General features: G+C 38.1%; 1 protein-coding gene across 10 annotated transcripts in view; it reads left to right on the plus strand.

Annotated features, from left to right (window-relative positions):
• TRPC4 (transient receptor potential cation channel subfamily C member 4) overlaps positions 1-19,252 on the plus strand; it is a 211,421-nt gene that overhangs the window by 178,611 nt on the left and 13,558 nt on the right. For all 10 annotated transcript variants that reach the window (XM_070380391.1, XM_070380389.1, XM_070380387.1 and 7 more), the window contains 3 exons: positions 6,644-6,957; positions 14,534-14,729; positions 17,495-17,689. In XM_070380391.1, coding sequence (XP_070236492.1) covers positions 6,644-6,957; positions 14,534-14,729; positions 17,495-17,689 — 705 coding nt within the window. The remainder of the gene's footprint in view (positions 1-6,643; positions 6,958-14,533; positions 14,730-17,494; positions 17,690-19,252) is intronic.

Below are 19,252 nucleotides of genomic sequence, written 5' to 3' on the forward strand. Positions count from 1 at the left end.
GATAAGGTCTACCACAGGGACCTTGGTGGCATCATGGAAGGAACTAAATTTGGCTGGCAGTGTCTTGAAATGATTTAGAGGACAGAGTGAGTGGGGATGTATTGTGTCCATGAACATTCATAAATGTCCCTGGGAGAAGAGACACAACATGCATGAGTCTGAGAGTATAAAGGAGGCCACTAATTCAGAGGGATGGTCCAGGGAACTGGGGCAGGGAGAGGATGGGAAGGACTTTCCAGATCATGCTATACAGTTTGAATCCTAAAATAAAGAGGAACCCTTAATGAGGCTGAAACAGAATGAGTCAAATGATGATGATTACCTGAAGTAGAGCAGTGGACACAGGAGAAGTTAATAGAAGATTGGCTTTGGGAAAAAAAAAAAAATTAGGAGGTAAGATCCACAAGACACGTGATTTGTTATTATGAAGGCTTGGATCATAGGTGGGATCCCAGAATGGTCTTGACGCTGCTCCTCAGTAAATAGTTTACTTCTGATGGTTATGATGACCAAATGAACCATCAGTCCTTCAAGAGGGAGATCCTTCTGTAACTGGTCTGTAGGGAGAGAACCTCCTGGTCTAGCAGAAGGACCATTCTTATTTGGCTCATCCCTTTGCAATTTATCCTCCTGGATTTTTTTTTTTTAACATACAAAAGGGTCCTTTTGGCCAAAGGTGTGATCTGGGCTCTGATCCATACTTGGTATGACTACTGCCTGTACCACTTCCTACCAGTACGATTTGGGACAAGTTAACCTATGCCTCAACATTCTTCTCTGTAAGATGATAGGAATAATCAAATTCCAGACAATGTTTGTGAGGATCTCATTAATAAACACATTTATGCCATAGAGTTTAATATAAGCACTCAGTTGTTTTTTATTTTGATTAAAATGAAACAGCATTAGGTTATACAAAGAGAACACAGAAGTTCACGTGACTTTAGGATTCTCCTTCTCCACAAGGCTTGTGGTTCTGCCTTAAATGCCTTGATTCATTAGCATTTCACAGCTTAGGGATTGTAGCTTTTTAAAATTTGCTTTTAATTTTTGAAGGAGAAGGTTTGTCAATCATTTCTTGTTCTCACCATGTATAAAATGTTAAGTCAATCTAGAGCTTGTTGATGCCTGGGCACACTTGGAAAATGTTAGTTTATCTTCATTAGGAATCGTTTTCTCCTAAATATTACCCAGTCCCTTTTCCTATGTATAACTTGTCTCTTATGTCTATCTTCTGTCATTTGGCAGAAATGGTTGCAATTCTATGCCTCGTCCACTGTGTAAATAATATTCTCAGAAATCAAAATGATGAGGAATAAGAACAGTTCTTTCAATGATCTTGCTGGAATTTTTCATAGCACCAGTCTTCTAAATAGTATTTACCTCATTGGTCCCTCTTCTTATCAGCTAGAAAGAAGGCAAATGTTTCCATTTCACAAATGTTACAACTGTAGTGAATTCTCCAAATCATGAACTTTTCTAAATATTCTTTAGTTTTATGACAGAGAGCTGTAGATAGTTAAATCTGAGTTGTATAGTATTATCTACCACAGGAGAAAACCATACACCTTCCTGTTGTCTTCACTTCTTAATTTTCTAACCAGTTTGTAGAAAGGGAAATGTTTTCACCTTATAAATCAAGCATTAAAACTAGTATACATTTTCTGTTTAATTTTGTAGAACAAATGTTTTCACTTTGCCTCAACTTAATTATTATTCATTTTGAATACTTGACTTTTATGAGTATGCATCAGGCTCTAGAGAATATAAAGATGAACTTTTCCTATATTCAAGGAACTTAGGACCTACTATTATGATGCAATCCGTCTTCCTCTCCTAACACTTTTGCTAAGGTGTTCATGATCTGCCTTCAGCTTTCTCTTAGAGTTATCACTATTCCCAAAGCCTCTGCAACCCAGCTATATTAAGATGCTCCCATTTCTACAAATGATCCATCTTTTCTAACAATCGTACTTTAGAATATGTCTGGGACAGTTCTCCACCCGAAAATGCTTTTCGAGCTTCTGTCACATATAAAACACTCTATTAGATGTCCAGTACCAAAAACACATTAGACAAAGCTCCCGACATGGAAATCTGACAAGGAACTCAAAGGTAAATATTCTGTTTTCTAGGTCTGCATAGGAGCAAGTTCCTTACAAAGAATCTAAATAGAAATGGAGGCTTAAGGCAAAGTCAGACTATGTTAGGTTTATAATTTATAAGCAAATCCATGAGAAAAAAAGGAAAGCAGGAATTTCTGGTGCTCAAAGAGATATAGGTATGTACATATCTCTTGATTTCTCTCGAACAGGGGATTGCCAGCTCTGGTCAGCAGGATCCTGGTGTCCACTCATCTGTAGTACAAGAGAACTTCTCAAAGGAAAGACAAGCACTGCCTATTTAATATCTGTCTTTTTCACTGTATTGTAAGCCTGCATGGCATGAGTTATAGCTTGTTTGATTACTACTATGAACCCTGAAGATATTGCCTGACACAGAGTATGCACTCAACACATATTTGATAAGTGATTAGTAGCCAAAGAATCAAAATAATTAGAATTGAAACCCATTTTTTAGACAAAGGGTCCAGGATTCATAGAAAGGCCTTTTGGTGAGAATGTGAGGGTCAGTTTGGAGAACGGCCAGAATTGAAGGTTTGAGCCAGAGCGGTAAGCACCTAATTGGGTACAAATGGAAAGTCAATCTCAAAAGGAAGTCAAGTCCCAGATTCCAGAGGCTTCATGTGACATGTTGGGAAATGGAATTTCATCATGAGGATATTGGTGTCATTCAAGAACATTAAGCCAGATTGCCTGATTGGTCCTTTTAAAAGATGACCTGGAGGAAATAAATGATTATAGAGACAAGATTCAAGGCAGGGATAAGAGTTAAAAGGCTATTATAATCATTTCTGTAGGGAATAGATTTCCTACAGAAGTAGATTTCCTACAAAACTTCCTTTTGTAGGAAACTTTTTTTAACAGTGAGGATACCAGTGTCAAGGAGTAAGGACATATATAAGATTTTGGTTTCAAAGGCTGGGAGTTTGCTAGGAAGGACTCTAGGATCAACCTCAAATGCTGCCTTAGGTGATTTACTGCCATCCACTGAGATGAAAAAGCATGAATTGTGAAGGTGTTTGAGGATGAAAAGAGGATGAGTTTCAATTCTGACCTGTGAGTTTGAGACACCCATGAGATATTTAAGAGAAAATGTCAAGAGGAAAGAGAATATAAAATATGAATGTACGTGCAACTTCTGGGCTGGAGATGAGGAATTGGGAGTTATTAGCATATAAGTGACAACTGAAATCACAGGAAATATCCAGGGAGAGTAGAAAGAATAAGAAGAGAAGGGCTCTGAGAAGTGAACTCGATGTTTAAGGTGCAAGTGAAGAAGCAGAGCCTGCTAAGAAGATTGACAAGAGCCATCACTCTGGCTGGAGGCAAACATACAAAGATGAAACATGAGTATAGATCTTGTGAATAAGTTTTAGAAAATAAAGCCAAAGAAAACTTTAAAATTCAAGTTAGTCTTTTCATTCCTAACAGTAGATGTGGAAAATATGTTTAATCACTGCAAAATTACCACTTTTCTGTACAGAGTCACAGAATAGCTTGGTTTGAAAGAAATGTTTAAATTGCTTCATAAAATAATGCCTTTCTTTAAAACCTAAGTGAAATGTACATAGATGTGAATGGCAGAATAAAACTTAAAGAGTAAAGTTTAAAAAAATGAAATCAAGAGAGAATTCCTAAAATTTTATATCTCAGTTTATTGCTAACAAGAAACAAGGTTTCTGGGTCAGAGAACAGATACATTCTTTACTTACAAAACAGTCTTCACATTGGTCCCCCATGCTCCAAGCTCACACAGGGCAACAGAAGAGAAGCCAGATGTGCCCTCCACATACATGAGTTTGTATCACAGGACAGCAGTGGGAAACTAATGCGTCTCAGAGCTTGTGTAGTACAGCTGTGCCTGCTGCCCATATTCCCCCTGGAGACAGAAAGAGCAAGACCTTCACCTTCTAAAGTGAACAAGTTCTCTCTGGGGAGGCAAAGATCCCCCTGGATTATTATCCTTAGACAGTAAGCAGATGGTTCCAGGGAAGATTTTTCTCAGTCTCTCAGGAGGTCTCTCTCTTTAATTTCCAAGTCTTCATTCAAACATCCTTTAACCCTGTGCTTAGTCGCTGAGTCGTGTCCAACTCTTTGCAACCCCATGCACTGTAGCCTGTCAGGCTCCTCTGTCCACAGGGGATTCTCCAGGCAAGAATACTGGAGTGGGTTGCCACGCCCTCTTCCAGGGCAATCTTCCCAACCCAGGGATCGAATCCAGGTCTCCCGCATTGCAAAAGGATTCTTTACCTTCTGAGCCACCAGGGAAGCCCTCCTTTAACCCAAATACCAGCAATATTTTTCTCAGGATACCCCGACCAGGTATAAATGCTATTCACATAGCATTGTTTCTCATCATTTATCCGGAGTGCTGGACCCTGAAACAGTCCTGGATAATTATATAGGGGCAGAAGCTAGCATCTCATTTGCAAAATGGAAACCATCCTCTTATGATTTTGCAAGCCCCAGCTGAGAGAATTTGCTAAGAAGGGTTCTAAAGTACAGTAAGTCAATAGCAGAGCTGGAGTCAGTGACCATGTGACGATGGATTTTACATCCTACTGGATCAAACGGGCTGTGATGCCTAGAACAAGGAATGGTATCTCCACTAGATTCAGTAACATCAAAGGATCCTTCGAGCTTGAACAACATATAATCTCTATTCATTGCCAGTCTCGTTAGCGCCAGATAGAATGTGTCACTTTCTCTTCTCTATTCCCACAGCAGTTAGTGTTCATCTCTCAGAGCATTTTTATTATAATTATCTGTTCCTTTCATCCTCATTTTTCCATGCGTGAATACTTGATGGGATAAAATGTCTCTTGAGCACCTAGGACCTGCAGGGCATTGTGTTAAATGTGGTGAGAAATTCCAAGAAAACAGTTATATCTTTAAGAATGCTTATTGTTTAGTATTTTGTACATTTTGAGGTATGGTCCTCAGCCATATAAGTTAAAAGAGAGAGAGATGATTAGCCATCAACAGAAGGCTAGATATTCTCTACTAAAATATGTGTGTCTTTCAAGAGAATGAGAAAAGGAAGATTAATGTTATCTTAGTCTTTGAAGGAAAAGGTGGCATAAAATACAGGGTGGCGGGAAGGAACTGGAGAGAATTAGGTGAGGTTTGATACTGCAAGCTGTTACTCTAATACTCATGACAATGAATCAAAAATCTTATTTTCTTTTTCCTGTATCTTCAATCCTTAGCTATTTTATGCTGAAGCCATGCGTGGGAATGCTTAAGAAGAGTTATCAGGATTTAAAAATAGAAAATAATTTCCTTCTAGTTCAAACTTGATTGTTTTAAATTGTCACTCAAGCAGGCGTCTGAGTGTTGAACAAAATCAAGAACTTCTGAGGTATTTTCTCCCCAAGGAGATTTTAAAAAATACTATCTATTACTTTCAAGAGAATTAATTAACATTTGTAAAGGTCTTTGGTATAAAATGCAATATAAAAAGAATAGAAATATTCTGATGGTACTCATAGAGAAGTAACTTTTTTTTCCTACATGATCATTAGGAAAAAAATGCAGTTGTCTAGACATTTTTAGTGATGTATGTGAAAAAGAAAATGTAATTTATTGCTCATTCTTATACAGATATAACCATAGATGTTCATAATGTAGCATTTCAACATGTATTTGACCTTTTCTTGATAAGGATACAAATCTACTTTAAGATTACAAGGGATAAATTTCAATGTTCTCCTTCTATAGCCTGATATCAAAACAGTTCAAAGCTGACATTTTAATCATACTTTAAAAATAATTGCTCGTCAAAGTTTAATGTAACAAATATTTTTCTCAAATCAAATGTTTTATCTAATTAGGGAATGTTTAAACAAATATCACACTTTCTACACATGAAATATTAAAATCAGCAATCCATTGATTGCCTGAGTGATTTCCAACTTAGGTTTTATGTACATTTAGGCTATAACAGATACAAAATATTAATGGTGATGCCCACATTCGTCATGACTATGTCCACGGCCACTACTTCCACTCATTTATATGTCATTTGTGTCCAACATGGATAACTCTAGAATAGGCACATGTGTCAAATATGGTAAGTGAAGTCATTGATTTTGTTCAAAGTGTAGCAGTTTTCCCCTATAATGTAGTTTTCTTTTTTATTATGTTATCTCTATTTTTTCCAATATAAAATCAGACTGTTTTTTTTTTCCTATATAACATTTTCCTTTTCTTTTTTTAATAGTTCTATTGCAAAGATCAAGGCCTGATGTACTCACAGATTAGCAAAGACTACAAATGACAAGGACAGATTAGGAAGGTTGCTTTGATTACAGCTCATCCCTTATAAGTTCCTTTCGTAAATGTCTTATTTTTGTGTAGATTAGAAGTGCTGCCACCTTCATGGAATACATCAGCTTCCTGCCAATAGGTCATGGTGCTGAAGCCACCTGAAAAAAATCATCCTGGCCTGGGCTTGACGGATTTGTATGTATGTGCTTGTTTCATACTTTATTTTCTCCTTGTTTCTCTCTTTTCTCCAGTACAGTGCTCTTAATCCACGTGAATCTTGGGACATGTGGCACCCCACGCTGGTGGCTGAAGCTTTGTTTGCTATTGCAAATATATTCAGTTCCCTGCGTCTGATCTCACTGTTCACTGCAAATTCTCACCTGGGGCCTCTGCAAATATCTCTGGGAAGAATGCTCCTGGACATCTTGAAGTTTCTGTTCATCTACTGCCTCGTGCTGCTAGCATTTGCCAATGGCCTAAACCAGTTGTACTTCTATTATGAAGAAACAAAAGGGTTAAGCTGCAAAGGCATACGATGTGAAAAGCAGAATAACGCCTTTTCAACGTAAGTCTCATGAACTTTCCTCTTGGAAATGTTGGTAGAATTTAAAGGCTACTTACATTTTGAAATTGAACCATGACAAGTGGTTGCAAAGAAACACTGTGCTCAGTGGGGAAAACAGAGATATCTAGTACATCTAAGTTTTAGTAAAATGGTCTTTTCTTTTAAATGAGCTCATATAAAAGATAGCTATGTATACTGTTTTATAAGGGGAAATAGAAATTCCCTGCTGGTTCAGTGGTTAGGGCTCCATGCTTCCATAGCAGGGGCCATGGCTTCAATTCCTGGACAGGGAACTGAAGTATCACATGTCGTGTGGCACCACCAAAAAAAAAAAAAACCCAACAACAAAAATATTGCTGAGAGAAATTGGAGAAGACCTAAATAAATGGAGGGGCTTCCCTGACACCTCAGTTGGTGAAGAATTCACCTGCAATGCAGGAGACCTGGGTTTGATTCCTGGGTTGGGAAGATCCCCTGGAGAAGGGATAGGCTACCCACTCTAGTATTTTGGGGCTTCCCTTGTGGCTCAGCTGCTAAAGAATCCACCTGCAATGTGGGAGACCTGGGTTTGATCCCTGGGTTGGGAAGATGCCCTGGAGAAGGGATAGGCTACCCACTCCAGTATTCTGGTCTGGAGAATTCCATGGACTGTATAGTCCATGGGGTTGCAAAGAATCGGACACAAGTGAGTGAGTTTCCCTTTCACTTAGAATAAATGGAGAAATATATTTAAAAAATATGAAATGTGGAGTAGAAAGGAACCTGTGTCTAGTGACAGCGTACAAGCACGTTAACAGATAGAATTTATGGAAAACCAGTCATGGAAGAAAATCCAAATGCTTTTCAATCTTTGCTCAGGCGTTTTCCAGATACTGAAGTCCCTTCACGTGTCTCTGTTATTCTCAGGTTCCCTAGCCCAAAGTCTAAATGTGGGGAAATAATTCAAACTAGAGACCTCAGGCTAACCTAGGCCATGATTCTGATGTGCATAAAACTCTCTGTGCCCTTACAGCTGATGAGCATCTGGTCTCTTGGTGTCTAATGAGCATCTGAGCATCTTGGTGTCAAGCTTCAGTCAGGCTTGCTGACAGCACACATTCATGGCCACAGTGTTTCAGGCTCACATAGCCCTAATACATGCCTGTGTCTACTTCCTTCCCACTGTGATAAACAGTGAATTAGCAGATGAATTAGGCAGTGAGGTGATCTTCCTCTCCACAGTAATCACGTGAACACATGGTCATTTGGTAGATGCCTTTGAAAGTCAGATGGCCATTCATTGGCCATTCTAGAATTTTATGTAATCTAAAAGAGTGCAGTAATTTCTCCAGTGGGAGGAAATCAGTTACGTCCCATAAACTAAATTACTTTTGGTTAAAATAGTCTTTTTGTCTCAGTTCTGTGTTTGTTTTATCTGTGATCCCAGTATTTAAAACCCCACTTTAATCCATCAACATCTGATTATTTGCACATAAGTTTTCATTGCAGTCTTAGCTGCCTGAAATCCATTCAGAGATAGATCTGATACAAACCACGAATCAAAGAAAACAAAAAGTCATCCCAGCTCCACCTTGTCACTTCATCGCTTTCTCCAGCCTTTTTATTCTCCTGAGCTTAAGCAATTTCTCCAGTCTGACCAGTTTGCCCTGCTTTGTCATCTTCCTCGTGCTCCCTTCTCACCAGTTCAGCAGCGATTCGTTGAAACCCCTTGCTGCAACATCCTGGTGATGAATGGCTTTGGACTGTGTCTCAGTTTTAATATCAGAACTTGTCTTTCTCCACTCACTTATGATCCTAGACTTGGCAATCTGCCCCTGGCAACAAGGATAAGGAATTCACAGTCGTAGACCCCACCAACCTCTCCACTTCTTAGACTCAAATTCTGCCTGTAACAAAGTTCCTGGATGTTGTCTGCCTGCTGATTGGCCTCCTGGATTTCTGATGGAAATAGAGACCCTTTTTCCATGCTCCATCTTTCACAACTCCTAGTTACTCTGTGCTGTGTGCTCCGATATAGACTGCTTGCTAAGACCACCCTGTTGATATTTGCAGTCACATCCTTCTGATTCCATGCTTTGGCTTCCAGAAAAAACTTCCACACAGCCCCTAGAACTGAGTTTCCTCCTCAGGTCTTCTTTAATTCAAGGAACATTTGTGGTTCCAAGTCCCAACCCATTTTCTGACATCTTATGCATTGCCGTTAACAAGGGTTCTACCTAATCCCATCCTAATTTCGGAGAAGGCAATGGCACCCCACTCCAGTACTCTTGCCTGGAAAATCCCATGGATGGAGGAGCCTGGTGGGCTGCAGTCCATGGGGTCGCTAAGTGTTGGACATGACTGAGCGACTTCACTTTCACTTTTCACTTTCATGCATTGGAGAAGACAATGGCAACCTACTCCAGTGTTCTTGCCTGGAGAATCCCAGGGATGGGGGAGCCTGGTAGGCTGCCGTCTATGGGGTTGCACAGAGTCAGACATGACTGAAGTGACTTAGCAGCAGCAGCAGCAACAGTATCCTAATTTATGATCCATGAGATTCTCAGAAATCTGCTTGCCCTGTTACTGGTTTTGTGGTAAATGCTAACGTGTGTTGTGTGTGATTGTGTTTAGTTGTTCAGTTATGTCTGATTCTCTGTGACCCCATGGACTATAACCTACCAGGCTCCTCTATCCATGGAATTTTCAAGGCAAGAATACTGGAGTGGGTTGCCATTTCCTTCTCTAGAGGATCTTCCCAACCCAAGGATCAAACTTGCGTCTCCTGCATGTCCTGCATCGACAGATGCTTTACCACTCTGCCACGTGGGAAGCCCCAAATGTTTACATATTGTGAGCTAATTTAAATATGTGTCTAGGAAGAATATGGCTAGAAAATCTGATGCAAAATATTTGATACAAATTTTCTTCTAAAATCAAACATGTTAAATAACTTGGCTTATGTATTATGTTAGCATATACTGATCAATGATTTTTCTCTATTATCATGAAAAGCAACCAATAAGTGTATATCAGTCAAATATTATAGGTCCAAATCATTCAACACCAGTAAATCAGGTGTTCTACCTGAATTTTCCCCCAGATAGCAGATGGTAAATCTGCAAGCAACAAATTATTTTTGTTCAAAGTTACGAAGAGTAACTAGTATGCTTTCTTTTTATTTTGGCCATGCTTCATGGCATGCATGATCATAGTTTCCCAACCGGAAACTGAACCCAAGTTCCCTGCATTGTAAGGTGGGTTCTTAACCCCTGGACCACCAGGGAAGTCCCACAATGATTGTTTTTCAATATTAATCTGCCTTACTAACTATCCTTCGACCCTGTTCAGTATCTCTGCAAAAACTCATCTGATAGATTTGGCCTTATGTGTCTAAGAGACAACTTCTGTATTCAGTTCACACCACTAGCACAGACCTTTCTCCCTAAGATCTGTAAGTCCAACTGTCTTTTGAACAGCTCTTCATGCAAATGTCCTAAACATTGAAACCCAATCAAAGAAATCTCATGAGAGTCTCTCAAAACATTTTTCTTCCTCCTCCTCAACTCCTTTTCTTAGTCAATGCTACCACAACCCATCCAGATACTTAAATCAAAAACTAGATCCCCCCGTCCCCGCACCCTCGCCACGCACAGTCAGTCTGCAAATGTCTACTCCTGCTGTTTTTTATCTCGGGCCCTCTTCCCTTGCTCGCTCGCTCTGCCTAAATCCAAGTTCCTTGGCCCCTGGTGCCCGCCTTCCTTGACATGTCTTCTGTCCCGTTGCCTGCATGATCTTTCTAAACCAAAATCTTGACGCTCTTGTATTTAAAATATCTCAGTAGTTTCTTGTTCCTTATTGGATTCAGTCAGATTTCTTAGCTTGACATACTGAGTTCTCAGTGATCTGCCCCGTTCTCGATTCCCCAATAACACATTACTCTTCAACATTTTCTAATGGGTTAAGCTGTCCCTAAAAAGGTCATACTATTCTCTCATCTCAGAATGCTCTTGTTCTGCCCTCTTACTTAGTGAAGTTTTATTCTGGATTCCAAAACCCATCTCAGAGGTACCTTTTCTGGATGCCTTTCTGATCCCCTCCTGACTGTGAGCTCCCAGTGGGAACAGACTGTGATCTGCCTTCTGTGTCTCTCCATGCATTTGCCCACCAGCAAGGGGGCCCTTCTTCTACTCCTTTAATGGTTCCAGCTTGTTTTCTCTCTGATGTGGATAGAACTACATGTTGCTAAAAGACACCAAATGTTTGGTCACTGAAAGTAATCTGCATACAATTTTAAATCAATAGTCTCTGGGTAAGAGGCTCTCTCTCTTATGAATACAGAGGCATGGACTTTGTGACAGATATTTTCTCACTAAGAAAAAAACCATTAATGTTGATTGGAGCTGCGTTCCTGATAACCGAACTGGCCAACTGCAGTCATACTTTGTTTTAATATACTTTATTTCTTATAAACTAGGAATGAAACAAGTCATATGTCTTGTATTAATTTATATTTCCTCATTGGTTTCACCCCAAGAATAGAGGAAAATTCAGCTGTGGAATACATGACTTTTTTTTTTTTTTTTCCCACTTGCTCTCTTGTTATAAGTATTTAACTGGGGAGCAAGCTTGTTTTAGGAATTGAGAAATAGCCTCAAGAAGCAAGAGACAAAATATTACTTTTAGGATGGCAATGCTATAGAAGTTGCCAGATTTTAGTCTTTAACCAAGATGTCATACTACTAAGCTTTGATTAAGTGTGGCATTATCCTAGAAAGCTTTCTGTGCTTATCTTTCCATAGAATTAGGAAAATATTGTCCCATAATGGCAATCTGAAATGTGATGTAGCTAATGGCTCATCAGTTTATGGGCAATGTTGCTATCAATAATTATGAAAGCAGTTTTAGAAACAATGGTTTTGAAATATTAACTTAGATTGCTTTTTTAATCCATGCAATATGAGAAGAATTAACTAAGAAATACCAGTGTCCTGATACCAGGGTCTTGATTCATCTAAAAGTACATATATTTTGGTTAAGTGGAACTATTCTGCAAATCTTACTTCTGATTCATTCAACTGAAAAAATGAAAATAAAAATAAGAATGAAATTCAGAATTAACCATAAAATTTCATCTTATTTTGAATTTTCTTGTTTTCAAATTTTAATTAAATATGTAAATAAATGTTTTGCCAAAGAGTCTGCTAATATCCTAACGATGAATCGTTCTTATTTAGGTAGAAGAAAATCAGAATTATTCAACCATTACAATCCATTTACTCTCTATCCCTTTTTTATTTGAATATTTAGAAAAGTAACTGCTATGAGATTTATGTGGCAACATTTTATACAATTTATTATATCATTCATGTAACTTTTCTCTGAACTGCTATTGAGGTTAGAGAAAAACCAGTTGAATTATACTTTATATTCACAGTGAGAATGTACGCTATTTAGGAAGAAAGAACAACATCATTTTGCATTGAAGCCAATGACACTGTCATTTATCTTAGAAACTGTCCTTAAAGCTACTGAAAATAAAGAACTCATGGCCTTGGGTCAATTCTGAAAGTTTTCAAAGAATAACTTCTAGTGGCCTTTGTCTGAGGCCAATGAATTATATTGAACTTTCCCTGATATTGTTAGACTCTGACATCTGATAGTCCTTTAAAAGTATGGCAGAAACCAACACAATATTGTAAAGCAATTATCCTCCAATTAAAAATAAATAAAAAAGAAATGGTACAAAAATGAATCACAAAATCTGTGAATAAATCTAAAGTGTCAACTGTATTAAACAATTATATATGCAGTTTAAAAATAGGATGGAATTATAATAAATGATACTTTTTCAAAAATTAAAAAAAATAGTATATATATGGTGAACTCTTCCCAATGTACATCCCAGTTGACAAGACAAGATCTGATTGAGGTTGATCACATTAAAACCTTTAAGATAATTTGCCCCACTGAGAGTCCAACAGCCCTAGCAAAATAATTCAATTAGGAACCATTGCATTTCCTAGCCTATAATTAAAATTTTGTTACACAATTAAACATATGAAATGGTTTATGTAAAAAAAAAATTCAGAAAAGAAATCCTGAACACCAATTAAGGCATCCGTAGTGGGATTATCATGGTTATCCAGATGAGAAATCCATAGATTGCGTCAAGTAATAGGAGTTTGGTACAAGAATCCGGCACAGGATTATATCCATTAGATTCTCTAAGCAAGGGCTGACCTTAGCAAGAGCTGGACCTTGGAATTTTTTACTCTGAGAATTGATATTAACATGACTCAGCTATTCCACATTACTCTCTTCAGGGTTTACTTATTACCTGGCTTATTTATTCTCTATTCTGTTTCTTAGTGTGTGTTGTGTCAAAACTTTGGCTTCCTCATAATTCCAGGGATCCTAGTTCTACATCGTAACTTCTGTCATTTCAGCGCCTTTTAACAACTACCTCATTCTCTTGCTGTTTCTAAGATAAAACTTGGACCGAGGGGAGATCTGATAGTTTAAACTCATCTTTGCATGTCAACCCATACCACAGTCCACTGGCCTCACGTGAATTTGCTCTCCTTGGAGCACTTGACCACTGAAATCCTGCCTCCTTAGTCACCATGCCAGGCATAAGATACTTCTTGCTTTTGTTTTCACAATGTAACTACAGTCTTGTTTTAACCATTTCTCAAAGACTCTTAAGAGTTCTATTGTCTTTTATTATATTAAGGTGTTATAATGATCCTACTGAAATAGTTCTTCATTTGAGTTCAGACACTTTTCATCTTTTTCCATTTTGGGAGTAAATTTAAAAAAAATTTTTTAATGCTCCCTGAAATATTAAAAAATAGCAAATTTGATTATCTGAGCATTCAGAGACATCTTGTCATCTTACAGGATTTACTCTGTCTAACTTTAATTGTAAATGTGGAAATCCATAGTGATAATACTATTTTAGTCCTTTTATAGTCAAAAAGGAAAAATCAGGTAAAAGTACTTATATTTTTCAAAGACTAAGCCTAAGGATCTATAATTTATCAACTGTCACTCAGTGCCCTGGGACAGAGGTTTGCAAACTTGTTATAAAAAGGACAGGTGGTACATATTTTAGGCTTTTGTAGGCCATCTGTTCTCTGTTGCAATCAGTCACCTCTGCCATCGTAACAGAAAAGAAACTGTAGACAGCGGATAAATGAGTTGATGTGGGTATGCTTCAATAAAACTTTATTTATGCACATTGAAATGTGAATTCATTTAAAATTTTCACATGTCATGAAATATCACTCTTCTTTTGATTTTTTTCTGACCATTTGAAAAAGTAAAAACAATTCTTAACTCAAGACCATACAGAAACAGGCTACAGGTCTGATTTGTCATCTCTAGTCCAGGAAACTAAATAGCTTTCAAAGCTCTAGGGAAAATTAGGTACACATGTGTGCAGTATAAGGAAACAGTATTCTTGGATTCTTTTTATTAAGCTTATTTTAAATTAATCAAATATAAACTAATAGTCATCATAGTCTATCTTCCAATCTTACTGTATAATGGTTCTATTAGTATACTTATTAGTGTCATTTTGTCTTTATTCCAGGTTATTTGAGACACTCCAGTCCCTGTTTTGGTCAATATTTGGGCTCATCAACTTATATGTGACCAATGTCAAAGCACAGCATGAATTCACCGAATTTGTTGGTGCCACCATGTTTGGGACATACAACGTCATCTCTCTGGTTGTCCTGCTTAACATGTTAATAGCTATGATGAATAATTCTTACCAACTTATTGCTGTAAGTTGAATCACTCCCCTCCTAGAATGTGTTGTTAGCTATACTCCACCCTATTATAATTGGTAATACAATCTGTAACTGCTATGAATGAAACAAATCAGAATTATAAATGGTCAATATGATGTTTATAAGCACTATTACTATACTTGGCTATACACTAATTTAATTTTTCATATTACATGTGATTATACTAAATCTAACCTGCGAGGCAATCATTGGCTATGGCAAGCAGTAGATGAGGTATGGGCTATGAACAGGCAACTCATCTCTATATAATGCCTTTTGGGTTTTGCATTGTCTCTGACCGTCTAATCTACAATCTTCATAAAAGCAAACTCATACCAGCTTTGCAAGGTACAAGTGCTAGCCCAGAGAGGAGTCTGAATGAAAAAGCACAGGATTTTGTTTCTTAAAGCCCAGAAAAAAGTCACTGAGGAATAACACTGAATGCTGCAGCAGAATATACAATACCATATGTGTTTATTTGAAACTCTAGAGTGCAAACAGCCTAGCTTATTTATTCATTCATTCAATAAAATCTTATTGAGCTCTTATTCTGTTGCCAGGTATGGTCCTAGGAACTAGAAATATTGCAATGAATAAAAACAACAAAGCCCTTTATCCCTTTGAACTTGCATACTAGTGATCTGTCTGTGGCCATTAGAAACAGTGATAGAACAAATCTATATTGGAATATATATCTTAAGACTTAAATATATATCTTAAGACTTTCATATGTATACTTTAGACAAATAGCATCTTATAAGAATAATTATAGGTTGCCCATTTACTCCATAAATAACTGCAATTATATTGCATCTTTGAATCTATTGCTAATTCTCTGGGATGTCATTATTGTTATTTTGAGAAACAGCACTCCTAATTTTAATTAAACTCTCTTTATGGAAGCAAGATGCCTGTCACAGATGAAAAACTGCCTAAGACGTTAAGAATAAATGAATTTTATTTATGGATTCCCAGACTGAAGCATTCCCACTGAATATACTTAGGCCCAGGGCTCTCCAGGTGGTGCAGTGGTAAAGAATCTACCTGCCACTGGAGGAGATGCAGGAGACGTGGGTTTGAACCCTGGATTGGGAAGACCCCCTGGAGAAGGATATGGTAACTCCAGTATTCTTGCCTGGGAAATCCAATGGACAGAGGAGCCTGGAGGGCTGTAGTCCATGAGGTTGCAGACAGTCAGACACAACTTAGCGACTAAGCAACAACAATGGGAAGATGAGTAGCAGAGGTGACTTTAGTCATCACTAGCCTGGAACTTTCTACCTTCAGTTTTTCCAATCACTAGATGGTTTAATATTGTTACAGACCGTTTCAGAATCCCAAGCCTTGAACTGAGGAAGAGTCTGCTTTGTGACCGCAGTAACAGAACATAATGAGGTCAGGATAATCATTAACTTGTGACTCCCTGGAAATGAGAAGGAGCAGAAGCTACTCACAGGCCAACATTTCACCAGTGGGACTGCCTTTTTATGACCTTAAGCCAATTTTACTCATTTCCATTCTCCATGGCTGCAGCAAACAGTATCTACTTCCCTTCATTAATGCTTGTTTAGAAAGATAGGGAAGGAGATAGAAATGGGAGAGAAGAGACAAAGGGAGGGAAGCTACGGCTTCTGTGGATCTATCTATCCATTCATCCAATCAGATGTCTGCTAAGAAACAATGAAGACCATGCATCTTCTAGACATGGGAAGCCCGTTGAAAGCACTATCTGTCCAGTGTCTAGACTAAAATCCACATTATTCAGAGTAGAAATGTATGCACTCATCAGCACACAGCAATTTAAGAATATTAGAATGAAGTATAGTCTAATTTTTCCTACTTTAAAACTCGAGGGTTTTTAAAATAATATTGGATTGGCCAAAAAGTTCATTCAGATTTTTCCATGGCATCATGCGAGAAAACCCTAGCAAACTTTTTGGCCAACCCAATATTAACGGGTTAAGATGATCTATTTTGAATTTGTATGTATGCCCAGTTTCTGCCACCTCCTACTTTCCAGATTTTCTGCTTAAATAAGATTTGTGGCTAATTTAAGAGGAGACTGACTGCCCCATATCTAATTGCCACAAATGTTCCTAAGTTTTTCCAGGCAATTAACAAAGTGGAATCATTAATAAACAATCAGGGAGAATGCCTCAGGCTTGTGGGTGGTCACTAGACATACTCTTGTCTGGTACTATTTGGCCAAGGTTATGTCAAGGTTCAATGCTGTGTCAAAGGCCTGTTGTACATTTGAGGAACTGCTGAGTTTATGCCTGTTGCCTAAAGGTGGACAAGATTTATTCAAATGGAAACATATCAAGTAAGACTTTTCCTGAAAACAACAGAAGTATGAGCCGTGAGCATCTACCTAGGCAAGGTGTCAAGGCCTTGGGAAGACATAAAGCCCTGCTTGAGGCTAGAATGTAATGAAACTGAGCTAATGTAAGCCTACAAGCATGAGAAATGAAGATTCATCTTCAGGTCATTCATCTCCAGTCTCTTTAACATGGAATCGTTTTAGCTGTCTGTTTCCTGGAAGAGGGAAGGATGAAAACTGACAAGAGAGTTGTGACTCCTTTTTAGGCTAAGCCATTGTCTAAAGTGTTTAGATGACTATCTCTGGGAGTCAGCCTTGTTTTTATAGGTAATTTAATTAATGTTCCAAGAGCCACTCCAAAGTCAGGCTACAGGCTCTCTGTGAGGTTTATCTCACCTTATTAAGAAACCTGTCAGCATTGTCATTTTCTCCTGTTCAGGACCATGCGGATATAGAATGGAAATTTGCTAGAACAAAGCTTTGGATGAGTTATTTTGAAGAAGGAGGTACCCTTCCTACCCCCTTCAATGTCATCCCGAGCCCCAAGTCTCTCTGGTACCTGATCAAATGGATATGGACACACCTGTGCAAGAAAAAGATGAGAAGAAAGCCAGAAAGTTTTGGAACGATAGGGGTAAGACCACAGGCTGTTGGTATCACTGTTATGTGTGTGCACTTGAGTATGTTTGCATTCTTTACTGAATATGTTTGCATTTTAGCCTTTTTATTCTCATTGGTTGCATTCAGTAGACATCTATTCCATAGTTATTGTGTCTAAGGGGCTTCCCTGGTGGCTCAGCAGTAAAGAATCGGCCTGCAATACAGGAGACACAGGGACACAAGTCCAATCCCTGGGTCAGGGAAAATCCCCTGAGTAGGAAATGACAACCCACTCCAGTATTCTTGCCTGGGAAATCCCATGGACAGAGGAGCCTCACAGGCTACGGTCCGTGGGGTCACAAAGAGTTGGACATGACTGAGTGACTAAAAATAACAACATTATGTCTCAGAAACTGCCTGATTAACTATGGTTCACTATGGTTTAACAAACCCAGTTCCTCCACTGAGGGTGGTCACATTGTACATAGGCTTTTCCTAGACCCAACAGTCAAGGTTTGGGAAACTTGCCCATTAATTTCTAGTTCTATTCAGAATTATAACCTCGGGTTACTTTCAGCATGACTGATTCATTGTTTTATCTCTGGATTATAAGGGAATTGTCTGTTTCAATCCCCTCATATTCTCACTGCCTAACAGACACCCCTGCACAGAACACAGAATGCTTGACAAAAAGTTCTCATTTCAGTGACTGAACAACTATTATAACTTAAAAATGCTGTGCCATATTCAAGTGCAGTTATTTCAGAATCCATTCAATTGCTCAACATTTTGCTTCTACCCCAAGTTATATTCAATACCAGGAAGTTGTGTTTGTAAAAAATATTAAGACTATGCACAGCCAAGCCCCTGTTATACTGGAAGATTATACTTCCCTAAGGATATTTCTTTCATATTGGAAAGCAAGAGCTCAAACAACTCCAACAGAAAAGGCATGGATTTAAACTTTTCCAACCAAACCACTGACATAAGTCATTCTTCATTTCTTTCTCACTCAAGTTTCCTCATTTTCAAAGTTCTCATAATGATGTTTTAGAAATTGATACCGTAGCATTCAGTAGTCATCACCTGGGTATTCTCAGAGAAATTGCCTTGGAAGTATTCTAATATGCCCTTCTGTTAGAATTATCAAGGGATGTCAGTTACATAATTAAAAATTAACTCATTTTTAATTTTATTTAACTGAGTTTGTGACTACTAGTTATGCCCTTGGTGATCCTTCTTACTGATGAACTTCACTGCCCACTAGGCATTGTTCTCAGCATCGAATGGTGCTTTCTCTCCTGAAAGTGGCATCGATTGTCCTGTCATCTCAGTAATAGTTCTAATTCTAAAGAGAAATTGACAGGCAGGGGAGTAAAGCAAATGGGTGGTTAGGAGAGGCAGTTAGAGTCTTTCCTAGAAACCATCACTCCATGAACTTGGAATTTGGGCATCTGTCTGATCTTGGAAATGGAAGTCAGATTATGATGAAGCCTTATCTTGCAATCCTCATACTAATTTATAGATTTTATCACTGATCTTAGAGACAGCAAAATTATTTTATTCTAAGTGTTTATTCAACTTCTTCTCTTAAAAA

The sequence above is a fragment of the Bos mutus genome, chromosome 12, assembly GCF_027580195.1.
Source record: "Bos mutus isolate GX-2022 chromosome 12, NWIPB_WYAK_1.1, whole genome shotgun sequence".
Lineage (NCBI taxonomy): Eukaryota > Metazoa > Chordata > Mammalia > Artiodactyla > Bovidae > Bos > Bos mutus.